The sequence below is a fragment of the Malurus melanocephalus genome, unplaced genomic scaffold (assembly GCF_030028575.1).
Source record: "Malurus melanocephalus ecotype Western Australia unplaced genomic scaffold, MMel_1.1 scaffold_290, whole genome shotgun sequence".
NCBI classification, from domain to species: Eukaryota; Metazoa; Chordata; class Aves; order Passeriformes; family Maluridae; genus Malurus; species Malurus melanocephalus.
The window spans coordinates 253521-270054 of NW_026623522.1; the positions used below are offsets into that span (position 1 = coordinate 253521).

Genomic DNA, 16534 nt, shown 5'->3' on the forward strand with positions numbered 1-16534 from the left:
AAATTCATGTTTAACGTGGCTACTTCACATTTTAAGCGCCTTTAAAGCAAAATCTCAAAGTTTAAAATGGAAAGGTTAAAAGTGCGACTTTTTTCAGGATGCACAACTGAGATCAGTGGATTTGGATCTCGTCATCAAACTACTCAAAGGTTCTGGCTCAGTAAGTAACCCTGATAACTCAGTAAGTAACCCTGATACCTTGCTATCTGTTACACAGGGAGTAATGGGGTTCAGACAAATTTATACAGCTACTATAGCACCTGCCCTGAATAAACTCATATGACTTTATTATATAAGCTCAGGTGGCTTGAGCTACAGAGCTCAAAGCTGAGTATCTCTTCTGATATTTGAATGCTTCTGAAGATTATACTTGTAATTTTAAAAATGCATTTTTTTCCAATTCTGGTTTTATATTAAAAATAGAGTGAGAAAGAGAAGATCACAYAGGCACTTAAAGACAAACGTGTGTGCATTCAAAAACTAGACATGCAGAATTTCTAGCCCACTTGAGAATTTTAGAGTACCGAAATCTACAGTTGGGAAACAGATATACATACATATACCTTACTGGAAATATGGCCTGAGTTTATGTAATTGCCCAAGAAAACTGCTAATGGTTCTCCAGGGAAGCAATTTTAAATGAAGAAGAAATATGGAAAGGTCAGTTTTGAAGAATCAATACAACTGACYAGGCACACAGTTGTAGGAGAAACAGCATGTCATGGGCTTCCACAGACTATTTTTAGTCCTCACAAGATGATTTGGCAGATTAAATTCACTAATCCATCAMATAATTTTGATCCAAAGTATGGATAATTTAGATTCTTAAACAAGAAYTTGATTGAAACTGGCACATTTTAAATTAATACCCACAGGAAAGTAATTGTATTTTTTCCCTCTCCCCCTTTCTTAATACAGAGATGACAGAATTAACTTACTGACTGAAGAAAAAGGTGCTGGGTGATATTGTTTACTGCTTCTGTAGAGAACATAAGCTACATGATAAAATGCCCAAAGGATTCTGAAACAACTTCCTGKCCTGCCTCAAGTGGGAGGTGCTCAGGAGAGCTGAAATGAATGCTGCACATYGCTGACAGACCCTAACAAATCCTCACCTCAGTTGTTTTCAGCTTTGAATTTGAARGCTGTTTCCTAGTGGTGCAGAGCACTCTAAGCCACGTAGATTTACATGTTTACACATTTATGTTATATGTGACATTGGTTTGGTTTTCTTAGTTGCTTTACAAATAATCCCAAAGAATTTAAAAGGAGTCCACACATTTGAATGGGGATTTTAAAAGCCTCTTCAGTTACAAGAGAACAGACTTTGTACTTAGAAATGAGGCTTGATCATGGAGTTAATCCTGCTGCAAAGCACTTTCAGAATTTCATTGTGTCCTGTAATTTTTTTAATCTGGTTTGTACTTTCATTTAAACTTAAAAGGGGATAACCATAATTATTTAATTATTAAGTTCTAAGGCAAACTGCAATTAACTGCTTTTCATTCTTTTACTTAAGAAAGATTTGGAAAAAGAGCAGCTGAAAACTCTCAAGAAAGTAGCCAAGCATTTTGATAATGGGCTTGTATCCTTTTTGCCACTGTAGAATTCTGAAGTCATGGTCTTTTATGTATGRTCATACTCTGACTTTTCAGCAAAGTATTTGATGCTGTACTGTGCTTCCACATGGACAACAGGGATGATCCACATACATTCTCATCACTGGTCTCCTTGTGTGCACACAGCCAAGGCTGGTGGGCTGGCAAGATTCTTGGATATTAGATTCATTTGTCCCAAAATTCAATAGAGGGTTCTCACCTGTACAGTGGTTCAAAGTGTCCAAAATGTACTGATATACTTTCAACTCAGAATACAAAAGCATAATTATTGCCACTACTTAAGAAACAGCAAATAAAATAGCAATGAATTCCAATAAAGAGGCATTTTAAGGAGCAATGAAGTCAGATTCACTTATCTGATTTTTTTTTTCATATTTACAGTACAAACTGAAAGGCTTCCAATAACAAGAAGTACTAGGGAGAATATAGGCATATGGAAAAACAGGATTATTTTTATACAGTTCAGATAATTACACAGTGATTTAAGGMATCACATTACTTCACAATTGAGTTGTGTACTTAAAGACAGTTTCTATGAGTCAGTGGTTTGGTAGTAACTTCTCAGTCTCAGTTATATGTTCAGTTTTGATTTTGTGCCTCTATTCTATATTAAATAATCTCAGTATGTATTTGGATCCAGATTTTCAAACTTCAGTTAGTCACTTGGGACTAGAGTAGAAAACAATTTGAGTACCACAATTTAGATAGCTAAATCTGACACTGTGGTGTAAAAACTTTTCATCCTACATTTTTAGGTATTTAGTGCTGAACTTCCAATGAGTTCARCTGAGAATACACCTAAATTGGATTTGTGAAAGTTGTACTTCTGTGAAAGGARGGCTGTGTCAAAAAGCCTAAGTATTGACTCACATGCTTCTTTAAAACACCTAACTTTGGRAACATTGGTCTTATTTTTTCGTGGTTGTGTCTTGGGAGTGTGATGAACACAGTTTTCAGCTTTTTCTTCTGATATATAGTGATACAGATGATCTGATTTCCTTAATTTTTCATTAAAAGCCCCTTAAGGATGTAGCACAAATTAACGAAATTCTTAACCTGTGTGCAGAAAAAGTGAATGAACAAGAAGCTTTCACCGAGCCTTTATGTGAACTTATTAAATTATTTGGGTAAGTACTTCAGCCCATCTTTTAGAGATTTAAACACTGCTTACTGACAGGTTCATACATTTTCTAAGGCAACTGACATATCCACACAGCATRTATCTACAAAGCACCTGTATCTGCAAGATATCCATTGTATAATGCTTCCCTTTCAACAGCTGTTTTCCGTGTGTTCAATTTGACATGAAGGAGAGACCTATTTTAGTGGCTCAGTATCTGTGCAGTTACATATTACATAAGTCAAAACTGTATTGTACTTGGCCCCAGCTTGCTTGGAAGCCAGATTCCCCAAGGTGTCTTATTGCCTTTCGTTCTGGGACTGCTGACCTCAAAAGATTCAGCAGCTAAGTAATGGTGAGGTGTGTTCTGCTGTTTCAAACAAGTTCTTCAGTGATTTTAAAGGCTTAGGGTGACACGAAGGCACTTTAAGACCTGAAGGTAAGGTTTACAAAATGACAAGCCATATTACAGAAGARAATGAACATCAATAGGATACAGGATTTCTATTTACTTTAAAATATATTGCATGAGCTCTTGGGCATCTTTGTTGTCATACTGTACTTTAAGTAATCTGTAGAATAGAATTGAGTTGTTACCACAGTTGTCAGTTTTCTCCTTCAGTAAAGTTACTTACGGTTTTCTTGTAACTACAGTTATTCCTACAGTTACTTCATTTCAATTGAAGAGAATAAGGAAGAAGAAAAAACAAACAACTAGACAAAAAATTAGTGGCATCGTGAAACAGATATTCAAATACATTTTTACATAGCTTTCTCTCAGCTGTTAAGTTTAATAAACACAGGACTCCTCAGCTGAATCTTTTTGTTCCCTAAGCATCCTCAGTTGTACTGCTTTTCTTTGCTGCCACACAGTGGGGAATGAGGAGGTACATCCTGAAGTTTAATTTTCCTTGGTGTTTGTTAGAAGCATGACAAACCTGGGAATGAGAGTATAAAGTAGATAAAATGTAGCTGTGAGACTTTTTGTCTGTTRGAGTATCTCAGCACTAATTGTGGTTTCCACAATGAATATATTTTGGAAAATTGCACCCTAGGATTGTGCTTTAATTTCTGTACTATGGAAATTCCATCACAATTCACTACTACTTCACATGACAGAGAAGCCTTTAACCAGAGGCAGGGGCTGTTTTTTTTTTTTTCAAAATTCAGTCTCAGATACATGAATTTCTTCAGTCAAATATTCCACTCTTTCATTACCACTTTTGCTTACCTGTCTTCTTTTCACTTTTTTTTTTCAATGATGTCTTGTTTCTCCCTCCCCTGCCTCCCCAACATTTCTTTCATTATTTGTTCTCTCCTTTTTGTTTCTCTGGCAGTGTTTACAGAGGTAAACCTGCTTCTACTCTATGTGCTGCAGAGACCTTAGCACACTGTTGTAATGTTTACTTTTAGACAGTTTCAGCACCTACATGTTTATATCTGAGTATTTTGAGTATGCTATTGAGTATTTCTTCATATCCTGTTTTAAAAATAAATGTGTTGTTGGTCTATTTGGAGTCACTTTATTGGTTTTACTTTTATCCATTTCAAGAGGTCTTGCCCAGAGATGTGATCTGGTTTTTTCCACCTCTGCACATGTCTGTACATAGCCTAGCTCTGCAACAGCCTGATACTTTCTAGGTTGTAGGATTTAGTTGTCCCTGTCTAAATGACATTTGTTTATTYAGCATGTCTTATTGCATCATATTTGAATTATGAAAATATTATCTATGAATATGTACCACTAATTGCCAACATGTAATTGCAGATTGTGAAACCAGAACTTTCAACATAAATTGGCGTGGCAAAGAATGCATTCATCTTAGAAAAAATACCGGCAAAAATTATCAAGGAAGAAGAGAAAAGCTACTGAACTTTTCTGGTGACTTGATTAAAGCATAGTTGTAATATTTTTAAATTTCATTTTGCAGGTTACCGTTTCACAAAAAGAAATCATTTGATGAGGCAAACTATGCCGTTGAAGTTTCACAATCCATTGCACAACTGGGTRAGTGTAACCTGATATGCCACAATAAAATTATTATTATGCCACAATAAAATCAACTGTATTATTAGTATAATTTTAATTTCTTGTTACTCCTTAGTAAATGTAGGTAATTCTTTCAATTATTCATTCATTCCTCCATGCTTTTTAGTATTAGAAGCTATTTTTACTCTGCTCTGCAGCTAACATGCAGTTTAGCTACCAGAATTATATATTTGCCAATGCCAAAAGCTACATGAGAAGATTTTATCAGTACAGATGAAGAACTAAACCTGTATATACCCTGTTTCAYTTAATTTTGATCTGAGAAATTGGTGTACTTCTATAAACACTGAAACTTGAGATTCCCAGAACATGTATCTTTCCTTCTTCTTTGCAACCAATGGAAGACCAACTCCTGACTCACAGCTCAAACCTTCAAAACCGAAAACCCTGACAACTATCACCTACAAAAGCAAAGTACAAAACAGTTTAATGMCATGCCTTACTAAGAGTAGTAATTTCTAGCTTCAGCTTCTTGTTGCATCTGAGCCATGAGCTTCCATCTTTCAGAAAACTCTTCAGACCTCTAATAACAAAATATTTTTTATGAAGCTTTTACATCTTTTTGTGCATCGTATTTGTGATTGCCAAAGAAAATACTGTAAGCACTGTAGGTCAAAAAGTTTAAGAATAGAGCAGGAATGAAAATACAGCTCAATTAATAGTAAGACATAAATGGTAAAAAAAGTGGCACAATCAGCCTGTCAGACATGAAAGAAATATTTTCCTTGAAATGGATAAAAAATATTTTTAGAATTCTTTATTTKCAGAGATCCAAGTAGGCAGCAGAATGACCACTTGGTTGCAGATGGTTCCAGGTGCTCTTTAGAGTTATATGTCCAAAAATACACTAAAATGTCAAAGATTGTTTATATTATTCATATTAGACACTGGTAGCTGTAGATGAAATTCTCATTAACTTGTGAAAAAGATCTCTTTCTATGCTCCCCTTGTTTCATTTCATATCTGCTTAGAAGAAGAGTTTCTAATGACATGATAATTATTACAACAGCTTAGTGTGGTAGCTTTCCTCAGAATTCCACAACTTCTGTAATAACATCTAGTGTCTTATAAGCACCTTGACTTTTTGATTAAAATTATGCTACTCTTCTAAGACCCCTTTGTCCTCTCCAATGTGGGAGTCTCTGTCCCTTGAATATATTGCAATTAAACTTCACATGAAATTACAGAATTGTAGGGGCTATGACAAAAGGAAGTGCTAAGTGCTGTAAAAAGAAAAATACTGTGTTAAGAATACATTCTAAAAAAATTATAAAGTCTGTAAATTTCATTTCTTTCTCCCTCTAACAGGTCACTTGATGAGAGTGCCAAGCTCTCAAGTTAAAATACAAATCTGTAGGTGCATTATTAGCTTTTATAATATGGAACTACCAGGAAAACTACTTTTAGGTAAAGCACAGTATTTTTATTTTTTACTGATCTCAGTTAATTTGAAATGCTCCTTTTAATTTGTTATCAATTAATTTTTCTTTAAAACTATGGTTACCTTATCTCATATATTAAATACAGAGCATTTGCAAATCTTCAATTAACATATTTTTATAGAAATGCATACTCTAAATCTGAAATAAGTTCATCAATGTACAAGGAATTAATTATTACACTTACRGAATTAGCATTTAATAGCATCCTGAAAATGTGATGTGATAAAAGATCTTTGAAATGTGGATAATGGAGGGGRAAAAAAGTAGTTAGGATCAGAATTATGAAAAGGGGAACGTAGTTTTCAGCTTTTTATATGTAGCCTGTAGAGAAGCAGCTCTGGTTTCACTTGTGTTGTGAGGGATGATTCTGAACACATCTAAATTTGATTGAGTTCATATTGAATGGACATTTTTGAGCATAGGTTTGAATAAATTGTGTGACTTGTCTCTGCAGAAAGAGGCTAGGCAGGCTCAGGCATGATCAGAATCCAATATTCTGTAATTCCTTTGACTCTTATGATGGTGCCAGAGACAGTCAYGAATCCCCTCCCAGAGGGACTCAGCATTACATGCTCGGAGACAGCACAGGATTCATAGGCAGCCAAAGCTCAGGTGAACATTGCCACAGTGTGGCTCGACTGTGGGCCAAAGAGTGTGCTTGATATCAATGTGCTCTCCTGCTRTGTTTCTGCACTGTGGTACTAAAAGTCTATGCCCTCTTACAAATTTTCATTTATTTTAAGAGCCCTAATAAAGCTGTAGCTGCTACAGCCCTTTCAAAATTCTAGAAATATGAAAGCATKCATATCTGTTTTTATCTTACAAACAAGATTCAAACCCTGCAAGCAGCTATGTATGCATTTAGTTCTGCATCTGTAAATAATTCCATCTGGATAAGTGAATGTTATTGAGCAATTTTATTTTTCTTCTTCAGATTTAGAAAATAAGATATGTTATCTTGAAATGAAGAATGTGTTTCAGTCTGTTTTTTTAAAGTAAAATATTTAATCTCGAAACATATATGGAAATCTTGCCAAAGTTTGACCCTGCAGTTCTTTTATCTATAAAGTAATATCATCTTGGAGCCTGTCAGAGTTTACACTTAGTTAAAACTCATTTCATCATGTGCATTATCTGTATTTATCAATCTTGTACATCATGACATTTGACACATATATATATATATATATACATACAGATATATTTAAGCTGCTTAAGATAAACTTTGTTTTCATGAGTTATTGTATATAAATACTAATTTATTCTCTCAGTACCTCCCCTTCCCTGTAATTCAGTTATGAAATACAGGTTTGCATATGCATAGACAGAAGTAAAACCAGGGAAACATTAGAAAGTCAAGCTTATAAATCAAAGTTTGGATTTGCTTAATTTAAGTAATATGATGATAGAAGGCATTAATTCTCTAGTGAACAGGCTACAGAGGAGAACTAGGTTGTGCRCCAACAACTTACTGCATGACTGAAGACAGTTTTTCACCTCTATAACCCTGCTTTTGCTTCATTTCCCAAATTCTAAGAAACAATAAATCTGTTTAAATACCATTTAAGTCTACTTGAGGGTGAGTCTGTTGGATATGTTTTAGGCAGTATTCAGATATAAGAAAAGCAGTTTTTGTGAATTGGATTGTTTTTCTTAACTGCTTGAAATGTGATRCTTGATTCTCAATCCTTTCTTGAGAAAGGATGAACACTTTATGAAGTAATAAAARTACTGAGTAGTAACTGCATTATAACTAAACCTATTGTGTGTGCAGGTTACCAGCCAGCAAGTGCAGACTATAAAATCCAGATGGCTGAAGTAGGAGGATTAGCAGAAACTCTTTTYATGTCACTAACTTTAGTTGAGAATCAACTTATTGAGAAGCTGTGGGTACTTAARGCTCTGCAGCATCTTTCCACCTCTGGTTAGTACAAACTGTTCTTTCAACAATCTCATTACCACTGATCTTAGATCATCTGTTCTGTCAACATGACTGAAACAATTTCTGACCTACAGAGAATTAATTATTCAGATTTTCATAATTTCAGAAACRAATTGCAGACTAATGATGAAGGCCCAAGCAGCCAGCAAACTCTGTTTGTATCTAAATGGTGCTGATCCCTCAGGACAGCTGCTGTTCCGTTCCTCAGATATCCTATGGAACCTGCTAGAAAACACCTCAAAAGAAGAAGTTGTTAATCAGCTCAGTAGCTTGGAATGTGTACAGTAAGTACAGGGAGCATTTAATGAATTAATACTGTAATTTTGGAGGCTCTAAAGCATTCTATTGTGCGGCATTTTGTTTGAAATTAACTGAGAGAAATGTAAATGGGTCTCTTATTACATCCTCATTAAGTTTTCAGTTTTKACCCAGTTGTTGCTATGCCATGATATACAAGGTTTATTTCTAGATCCGCTGCTGGAGTAATTAACAGGTTCTTCCTTAGTGCATAAGACTGTTTTAACTATKTAAGATTAGATTATTTCTTCTCAGTAATCATTCAGCAATGTCCAGTTCCATGTTGGAGTAAATGCTGTGTCTTTCTATTAATTAATTATAACACAGTGGRAGGTGCAATTTTTAATACATGCATCTTGCATATATGAATAAATTGGATGTCTRGCATACCCAAAAGAATTTATTTCATAATAAAGTTTTAAGTTACTTCTCTTGCAGTTAAACCCTAAGGCTTTGAAAAGTGTGATGCTGAATGAGGATTCRTGCACATAGAGCTGTCTAACATTAGAATATCAAAGGAAAAGGTAAAATGCCTTTCATTTTCTTTTAAGAACTTTGAAAGAAGTGTTTGTACACCTTCTTATGCATGGCTTCCGGCACTGTGATCAGCATCTACGGAATGACCTCTTGGTGATTGCCACATTACTGGTTGAAAACCCTGCAGCACCTATGATTGTAAGCATTTACAGTTGTATTCCAAAGACTTATAATTTCCTCTTTGCTATTATAGGCTCAGTATTCTTTCCCATTAGGGTTCTAATATTTTTTCTGCTCTCTCTCCAGTGCTTTTTTTTTCTTTCTTTCTTTCTTTCTTTCTTTCTTTCTTTCTTTCTTTCTTTGCTGAGCGAGGAAACATTTTTCTTTCTGCAATTGTCTTTACCTCAAAGAGACTTAAAATTTATAGGTCATTAGCCCAGAATATTGCCATCAACCTTATTCAATACTTGTAAAATTGCATTAACATTATTTATGTGCAAAAGAGTATGTTAACTCTTGTATTCTTGAATGTGCCATTCTCTTTTAATGAGTTTTGCACTAAATCTCATTTGTTGTTTGAAGATATAGGCTATATTCAGATGACCCAAATTCAATGTTTGCTTCATAACCAGGAGCAAGAAGGGTTGTCCAAAAATCAGCTCCGGAGCTCTAAGTAAAATTCTGAGAAAATAATTATTTAGATCCAGTTGGTAAGAGGCACATAAATTCTTTTAAAGGCTAGGTCASATAATGCACTACCATGACTTGCCTGAAATGTAGATGACTCATTCTTTTGTAATATTCCAGAATTTTTATGAGAAACCTGGAGAGAAATTAATTTTTTATAGATGTTAATATTCCTTTAATCTCTTGTTGTACAGTTGAGATTTAGAACTTCAAATGAAGTTGTAACATACATACTGARTAATTAAGAAATCAAGTCCCTGTGGATCTGTTAGCTGTTCAGGAATTCTTTCTACTYGAATAGAAGTTTTCCAATTGTCTGTATTACTAAATAGATGTTATAGTCTGTAATGAAGATTACAGATTTTTCATTTCAGCTTTTCATTTGACACTAACTAGTATGAAATGTCTGTTATGCTATGGCAGCAACATATTTGATCTCTGAAACATTCTATCTATTCTATTTGATCTCTAAACAATTGTCTATCTGGCTTTAGAAACAGGGCATTTTCTTCCTATAAGATAGGTAAACAGGATATGTATTTTTAATTCCTTCTACTAAAAGCAGGAAAAATTGTTTCTCTGAGAAGAAAATATTAAAACAATTTAATTTAAGTTCTGTATTCAGCTTGCCTAGAGATCTTACAAGGTATAAATATCAGGTAGAAAAAAGCATTAACATTGCCTTTTAAACCTGCCATATAGATAATACTAAAGAAATTTGCTTCAGAATGTTCCCTTTTTTTTATTAATATAGTATCCAAGAACATCAGAAAAGTCAGTCTTGTATTTTACKTAGTTCAGAAATCAGCAAAAGAATCTGAGCCTTTGAAAAGGAAAACAGTTTTCTCATCACAAGCAAACCATAAAATATATGTAATGAAAAGCTCATAATTATATTAATTATTATCTGTGTTAGAACAAAGCTGTCTGTTTGCTAATTGCTTATCTCAGAAACAAAACTCTTTTGCCTCTAGCGTGCTGYGTAGACACCTCCTGGTCTTGGCCCTATCCATAGTTATATCAGACATTATTGTTCTTCTGTTATCTCTCTRGGAGCTATGATTTACGAGATTTCATTTTCTGAGCCCATATATGCAGTTTTCATAAGTTTACTTGTAAATGCACTGAAGTGCATTGGTGTGCACAACAGAAGCCACAAAATTTTATGTGCTGGTGATGCTGATGTAAAAACATTAACAAATGCATTTAAAAAACACAACTCTAAGAGCACTGAGAAAATTGTTTTCTTGTGTTAGATTGTAGTGGTGATTACATGCTTTTGGGACTTCCCCATAGGAGTTCAGACTTGTACTGAATGGAGCATGGATTTAACTAATTGTACCCTTAGGTCTGCAGTTGGTTATTATTGTAGAATGTCCAAATGGTTGATCTCTTCTTTGATAAAATTCTGTTTATTCTGCCATAGGATACATTAAGCTCTGTGTTCTGAAGAAAAAAGCAAAACCAAAATTAAATCATAAGTCTTAATTTCAATGTGATTTAATTTAATTAATGTATGTTTTTTGAATTCCTATTAGGAAAGTGGATTTGCAAAGCTCTTAATAGTACTTTCAACATTTGCTGAAGGTAAGAGATTGCATACTGCATAATTACACTATTTTTGCTTTTAATGATGATTTTTTTGTAACTTATCTGCAATTTCCTTCATAGTTAAACTACGCAATCCCTTGATAAAAGGTTTTAAATTTACCTACTCTTATGAGGACTTTGAGATGAAGAAGTTATTATTTAATGTAATAGGAGTCTTATCAAAAAACCCATCTGCTGCACAGGTAAGTTGTAACAGAATAGAAACAATAAGGGTTTTTTTTTTTGGAAAAGACAAATGAATCACAAAAATATTACTTATCTGTCCATCTGGCAAAATCCAGTACACTGAAATTATCTGYTCTCCAAATCAAGAATTCATACTTAGCTTCAGACCAAGTCCTGCTGTTGGAAAGCAGCATACAATTTCTCTTTTAAAATGTTACAAACCTAGACCATGCTAGGAAAACTGCTGACAAGTGACTGCAGAGCATTTTTTAAATACACCTRAAGAACATAATAAAGTTTAACAAACCACAATCTGTGGGAAAGCTACAGAATATAAAGAGAGTTTGCCTTTACTTGTAGTGTTCATGACACAGTCTTTCAATGAAAAAATAATTCTGTTAGGGTATGGAAGATGAAGTTGACTCATGGCTTTAGATTTTTCTTGTTTCTTTTTCATGTGAAACCTGTAAACTGTCTCTTTTTCTTTGTCTGGACTCTGCAGCTCCTCAGTGAAAATCATGTGATGCCAGCTTTGCTTTATTATGTAAAACCAATTCAAAAKCCTGGATTTCCTGACTGGTCACCTGTCCTCTATGAAGAATTACAGCTTCATGCAATTTCAGTTTTAGCTTCAGTGGCTCCTGTGTTAATAGACAAATACTTGTCCTGCCAAGCGAATACTCTGCTCCTCATGTTTCTAGAATGGTGCATAGGTCAAGGTCAGTAGATGTTCATAGCTTTCACACACAAGTAACCTCAAAACAGTTCAACTGAAYTTATGTTCTTTGACAGGAAAAGAAAATGTAAAACTCAAGGTGTCAGAATGATTCTTTTTCAATAGGTYGCTTAGGAAACAAATGTTTCCAAAAAACAACCAACCATCCTATTTTTTTTTTCTACTGAAGGATGAGCTGATGCCCCTTTCCCTGTGTACCACTATACTGATATCCYTTCATCTGTGTGGGCAGCCAAACAYCTCTACTGTCTGTGTTTTAAGCAAGCCAGGCACTTCCATTGAGGCAACAAGTCCAACCAGTAATTCTTGCCGTGAGACAGGACATGTTAACTCAGAGCTGTAAGGCAGCTTCCAGACTAAAGCTGGCTTGTGGGCATCAACTGAGAGTGTGGGCTAAGCAAAAAGATAACCGAGTGCATTCAGTTTTGTTGACCGCATTTCTGAGGTTAGATGTTTTTCATCATAGAATTGGTGTGTCTTCCTAGGAAGAAATTTTTATTTGGGTTGAGCGGAGCTCAAAAGATTGCTTTTAAATGTCATGCTGAAGAAAATATTTTGAGTTTTAAAGACTGCTCATGAACCTTATAAGTTTAAAAAATGTATAACTTTAAATGCTCACCAAAATCTTACGTTTTTTATGCATGTAGAAAGAGTATAGTCCTACCCAGAAAGGCTTATTACTAGGTGGTTTTAAACAAGAATCATTTCTAATTTCAAAAGGATTTGGGGTTTTTGTTGTTGTTGTGGGGGTTGGGGTTTTTTGTTGTGTTTTGAGGTTGGATTTTATTTGTTTGTTTTTGTTTTTCCTGAGCGTATTATTATTCTGAACATATGCTGTCTGCCAAAGCCTCTATTCGTTGTGTTTGCTCCTCAGATCCTTTCTTTGGTCAAGGTAACAGTTTCCATGGAGCAGGTGGTCGTGGCAACAAAGTTGCACAACTGCACTACAGCCTCCGAGTGCTGAGATCTGCTGTGTCTCTTTATGATGATGCTGTGAGCCTTAATTTGTGTGACCAGGGAGCAATTAGCCAGCTACTGGGTAAAGCACAGTTTGTATTGCTGATCTTTAATTAGTATATTTCTGTTGACAATGAAAGTTCAGGCGTTTTTGTGTGCTGTGTTTTTAGTATGTTATTCCTTTGACTGCTGAAAAACTAAAAAACTCTTACCAATTAATCCAAGATTGAACAGATTTGATTTTTAATTCTTTTTAYATTTCAGCACACATTGAATGAGTTGAACAAAGAAGGCAGCTTTAACAGTGTAGGTGTTTCATTTCAGAGCAAAAGCTGCCCATTCTCCCTTTCTGTGACTGCATTTGGTACATCTTGTTTTCATTGTGGTAGTCCCCAGAAACTCCAATCCATGAGTATTTTTCCACCTAAGTCTATTACAATATTGCTTTCCACAACTCCTCTTGAGTGGAATAAAACTACTAACAAGGTGCCTTTRTTATGAACARCATGAGTAATAAAAACAGAATAAAACAACTTAACCACTGCTCCTGCAATTTTAGAGCATTTTCTTTTTCAGTAACACATACCTACAGTTAAATTTGGGTTTAAATTCCAAAAYAAACTGTTTTAAGTTCTTTTCTTACAATAACAGAAAGTTTTCAGTACTCTGAAGGAGTCACACTGAAGTAAACAGAACAGGAAAGATCCTTTGGAATGCAAAGAGTATATTCTAATAAAAAACCTAGAAATTAAAGTATTTTATRGCCTCAGTTGAACTCCAGTGAAAACTCTGTGGAAACATACAGCTTTTAGAGAAAGCAAAATTAACACTATCAGAATCAAGTAACTTTTCTTACTCTAGGGGAGTTTTGTGTATGAATGCCATCTTTCACATAGTGGTTCCAAGGCCGATTTGCTCAGCAATAGTGGTATTTCATGTTTTTTCCACATTTCCACTGTCCACACAAACATTTKGGAAGTTGCAGAGTAGAGTGGACCAGTAAGTTTGTTGTCTTTTTCTAAGAGTTCCTAATTCAGATCAGTTCCCTGAATTCCTTGCACCAGCATAATACAAGGGGCAGCACAGAGTCTAAGCAAGGGAGAAGTCAGTGCAAACTGCTGTCATTAACTCTGTCACCAAGAGTAAAGGCCATGAAACTGCAGCATCAGAGTGCTGCACTTCTGTAAGCTATTATAAAAACACAGGAGATAAAACTGAACTTACTTTAAGAATCCCTTCATGTAAATTTGAGTTTTTTTAAAAAGCAGCAGTTGTAATAGAATTTTGACTTGTGTATAGGGATATCCATATATGTAAAATATATCCATTCACAGATGTCTTAAAGTATGCAATAAGAAAATCTAAAGAGAAAGAAGATGCCACTCTAGTGGAAATCCAAGCTGATTCATTATTTATTTTGTCTGTTCTCTGTGACAGTGATCTTCACAGAAAGGTATGTATCTATCTATCTTATACTGTGCAGAAAATGTGAAAACATGTTATATTTTCATTTAAGGGACACTGTTTTTTTCTGTTTTAATTCAAAAGCAGATGCCATCTGCAGTTCATTGTTAACAAGTCATGTATCTTGACACAACTAAAAGGCAAAAACAAACTCAGAAATCCACTCTCCAAGTATTGAATCTACTTAATGATTAATTTACATTATTTTGAGATYGTTATATGAAAGTATGCTAAGAAATTAACTAGCACTTTGGAAAAAACTGAAAATCTCTTTTTCTTATGTATAAGGAGTATATCCTGCTCTCACAAGGGGGCGAAATTTATTATAATATAAGTATTTACATTTCCCAGTTTCCCTTCTATTTTCTTACATGTAGCTATTTAGTAMATATTGCTTAAGAAACATTGCTTTAATTAACACCTCAACAGGAACTCTTCAGCCGTGAAGGAATTCCCATACTTATCCCATTCTTCAGGATGGATCCAAAGAAGTTGTACAGTGGATTAGGCCACCATTGTCTCCTCTTCAGTGCACTCGACTGYCTGTGGTTAGTGAAGTATTTTAGCAACAGTAACTCAGAAAAATGTCAAGTCTTGTGGTTTTTATGTTTACAATGCTATGACCTTTCTCTGCACGTATAGGCCTTTCTTCTCTTCATAATATATAAAAATTCTTCATAAAATTTGAATAATTTCTGATTATGCAAAAGAAATKGATTATACTGCATGTAAGATTTTCTAAGTATGGATTCAGGATGACAACCTCACTCCCCACACAGAGTGACCCTATCAGGCAGAGTTACTCAAGACTTTCTAAGAGAAGCAGATGGTTAGAGTCTGTAAATAACTTCAGAGAAGTAAACAGAAGGCAAGGATAGACTAACATTATCAAAAAACTGTGTAAGCATAGAAACTGTTTGTAAACTTTATTGTGCTAGAAATACTTTAAAGATTGACAATACATGAGGAAAATAAAAAGTTACTTTCTTTTAAGGCAGAGGTTGATAAATACACTGCAAACCAAATATGTTTGCTGAGAGAAAATACTGATACAGGAGATCTCTTTAGTTTCTGTGTTAATGACCACAGCTGAGGAACTACGGAAGCAACAGCAACATGAATGCTGGCTTTATGATGACTTTAATGTGGAAGAAKCAAACTGTTGCCAAAATAAAGTCTTGCTTGACTCACCCCCTTGATTTTGCTGGCAGAAATACTCACATAGACCTACAATAAACCAGATTAGGGACATGATCTGGTTAAATTTTAAGCTCGTTTACTGAGTTAGTTTCAGTTAAAATACGTACTACCAATTCATYGTGGACCTGTCAGATCTCCTGGGCTGCTTTCAAGGCAGGTGTGCCACCTGCTGGAAAAGAAAGAGCAGTCAAGCAGGGTATAGTTAGTTAAAAGTGTAAATTAAAAGGCACGTGAAACATTATTTTCTACTCCCAGAAGGTATGAAGCATATTGCATACCAAATGGAAATTCAGAAAAATAAATGAAATTATTGTAGAATGTTCTAAAGCATAAAAATGCTTCTACACAAGTGAAATTATTTCTGTTTAAGGTCCTGTGTCGTTGGATGTTACATYGCAGAGAACTCCTTTATTGAAAAACAGGGCATTTTTCTCCTTCTGGATTTGTTGGCGGTAGGTKTTTTTATTATTGTTTTTGTGGAATGAAAGAGTAGTAAAACAGCATGGAAATTACATTATTTTTGTTGCAGTATCTCCTAAGATTGTTATAATATCAAAAACCCAAGCAAACAAACAAAAAACAACCACCCCCCAAAACCCAAACAAACAAACAAAAAAAACCCCCAGTGTATTTAACCCTGAGAGAGACCCAGATATCTGCTCAGAAATGATTTTATAAATTTTCCCTGTATTTTTTTTTTTTTTTACTTATTTACAGAGGGAGTTTTTCATTTAACAAAATTATACTATTTTTGAGAAGAAAACTCA

At 34.6% G+C, this 16534-nt stretch overlaps 1 protein-coding gene across 1 annotated transcript in view; it reads left to right on the top strand.

Moving 5' to 3' along the window:
- The window catches only part of CFAP69 (cilia and flagella associated protein 69), a 29297-nt gene that overhangs the window by 977 nt on the left and 11786 nt on the right, over positions 1-16534 (top strand). The window contains 15 exon segments of the mRNA XM_057376775.1: positions 37-160; positions 1520-1585; positions 2637-2746; positions 4671-4747; positions 6098-6196; positions 8006-8155; positions 8280-8457; positions 9022-9145; positions 11173-11221; positions 11306-11427; positions 11913-12129; positions 13021-13185; positions 14438-14556; positions 14997-15115; positions 16138-16219. Of these exon segments, the coding sequence (XP_057232758.1) occupies positions 37-160; positions 1520-1585; positions 2637-2746; positions 4671-4747; positions 6098-6196; positions 8006-8155; positions 8280-8457; positions 9022-9145; positions 11173-11221; positions 11306-11427; positions 11913-12129; positions 13021-13185; positions 14438-14556; positions 14997-15115; positions 16138-16219 (1801 nt within the window).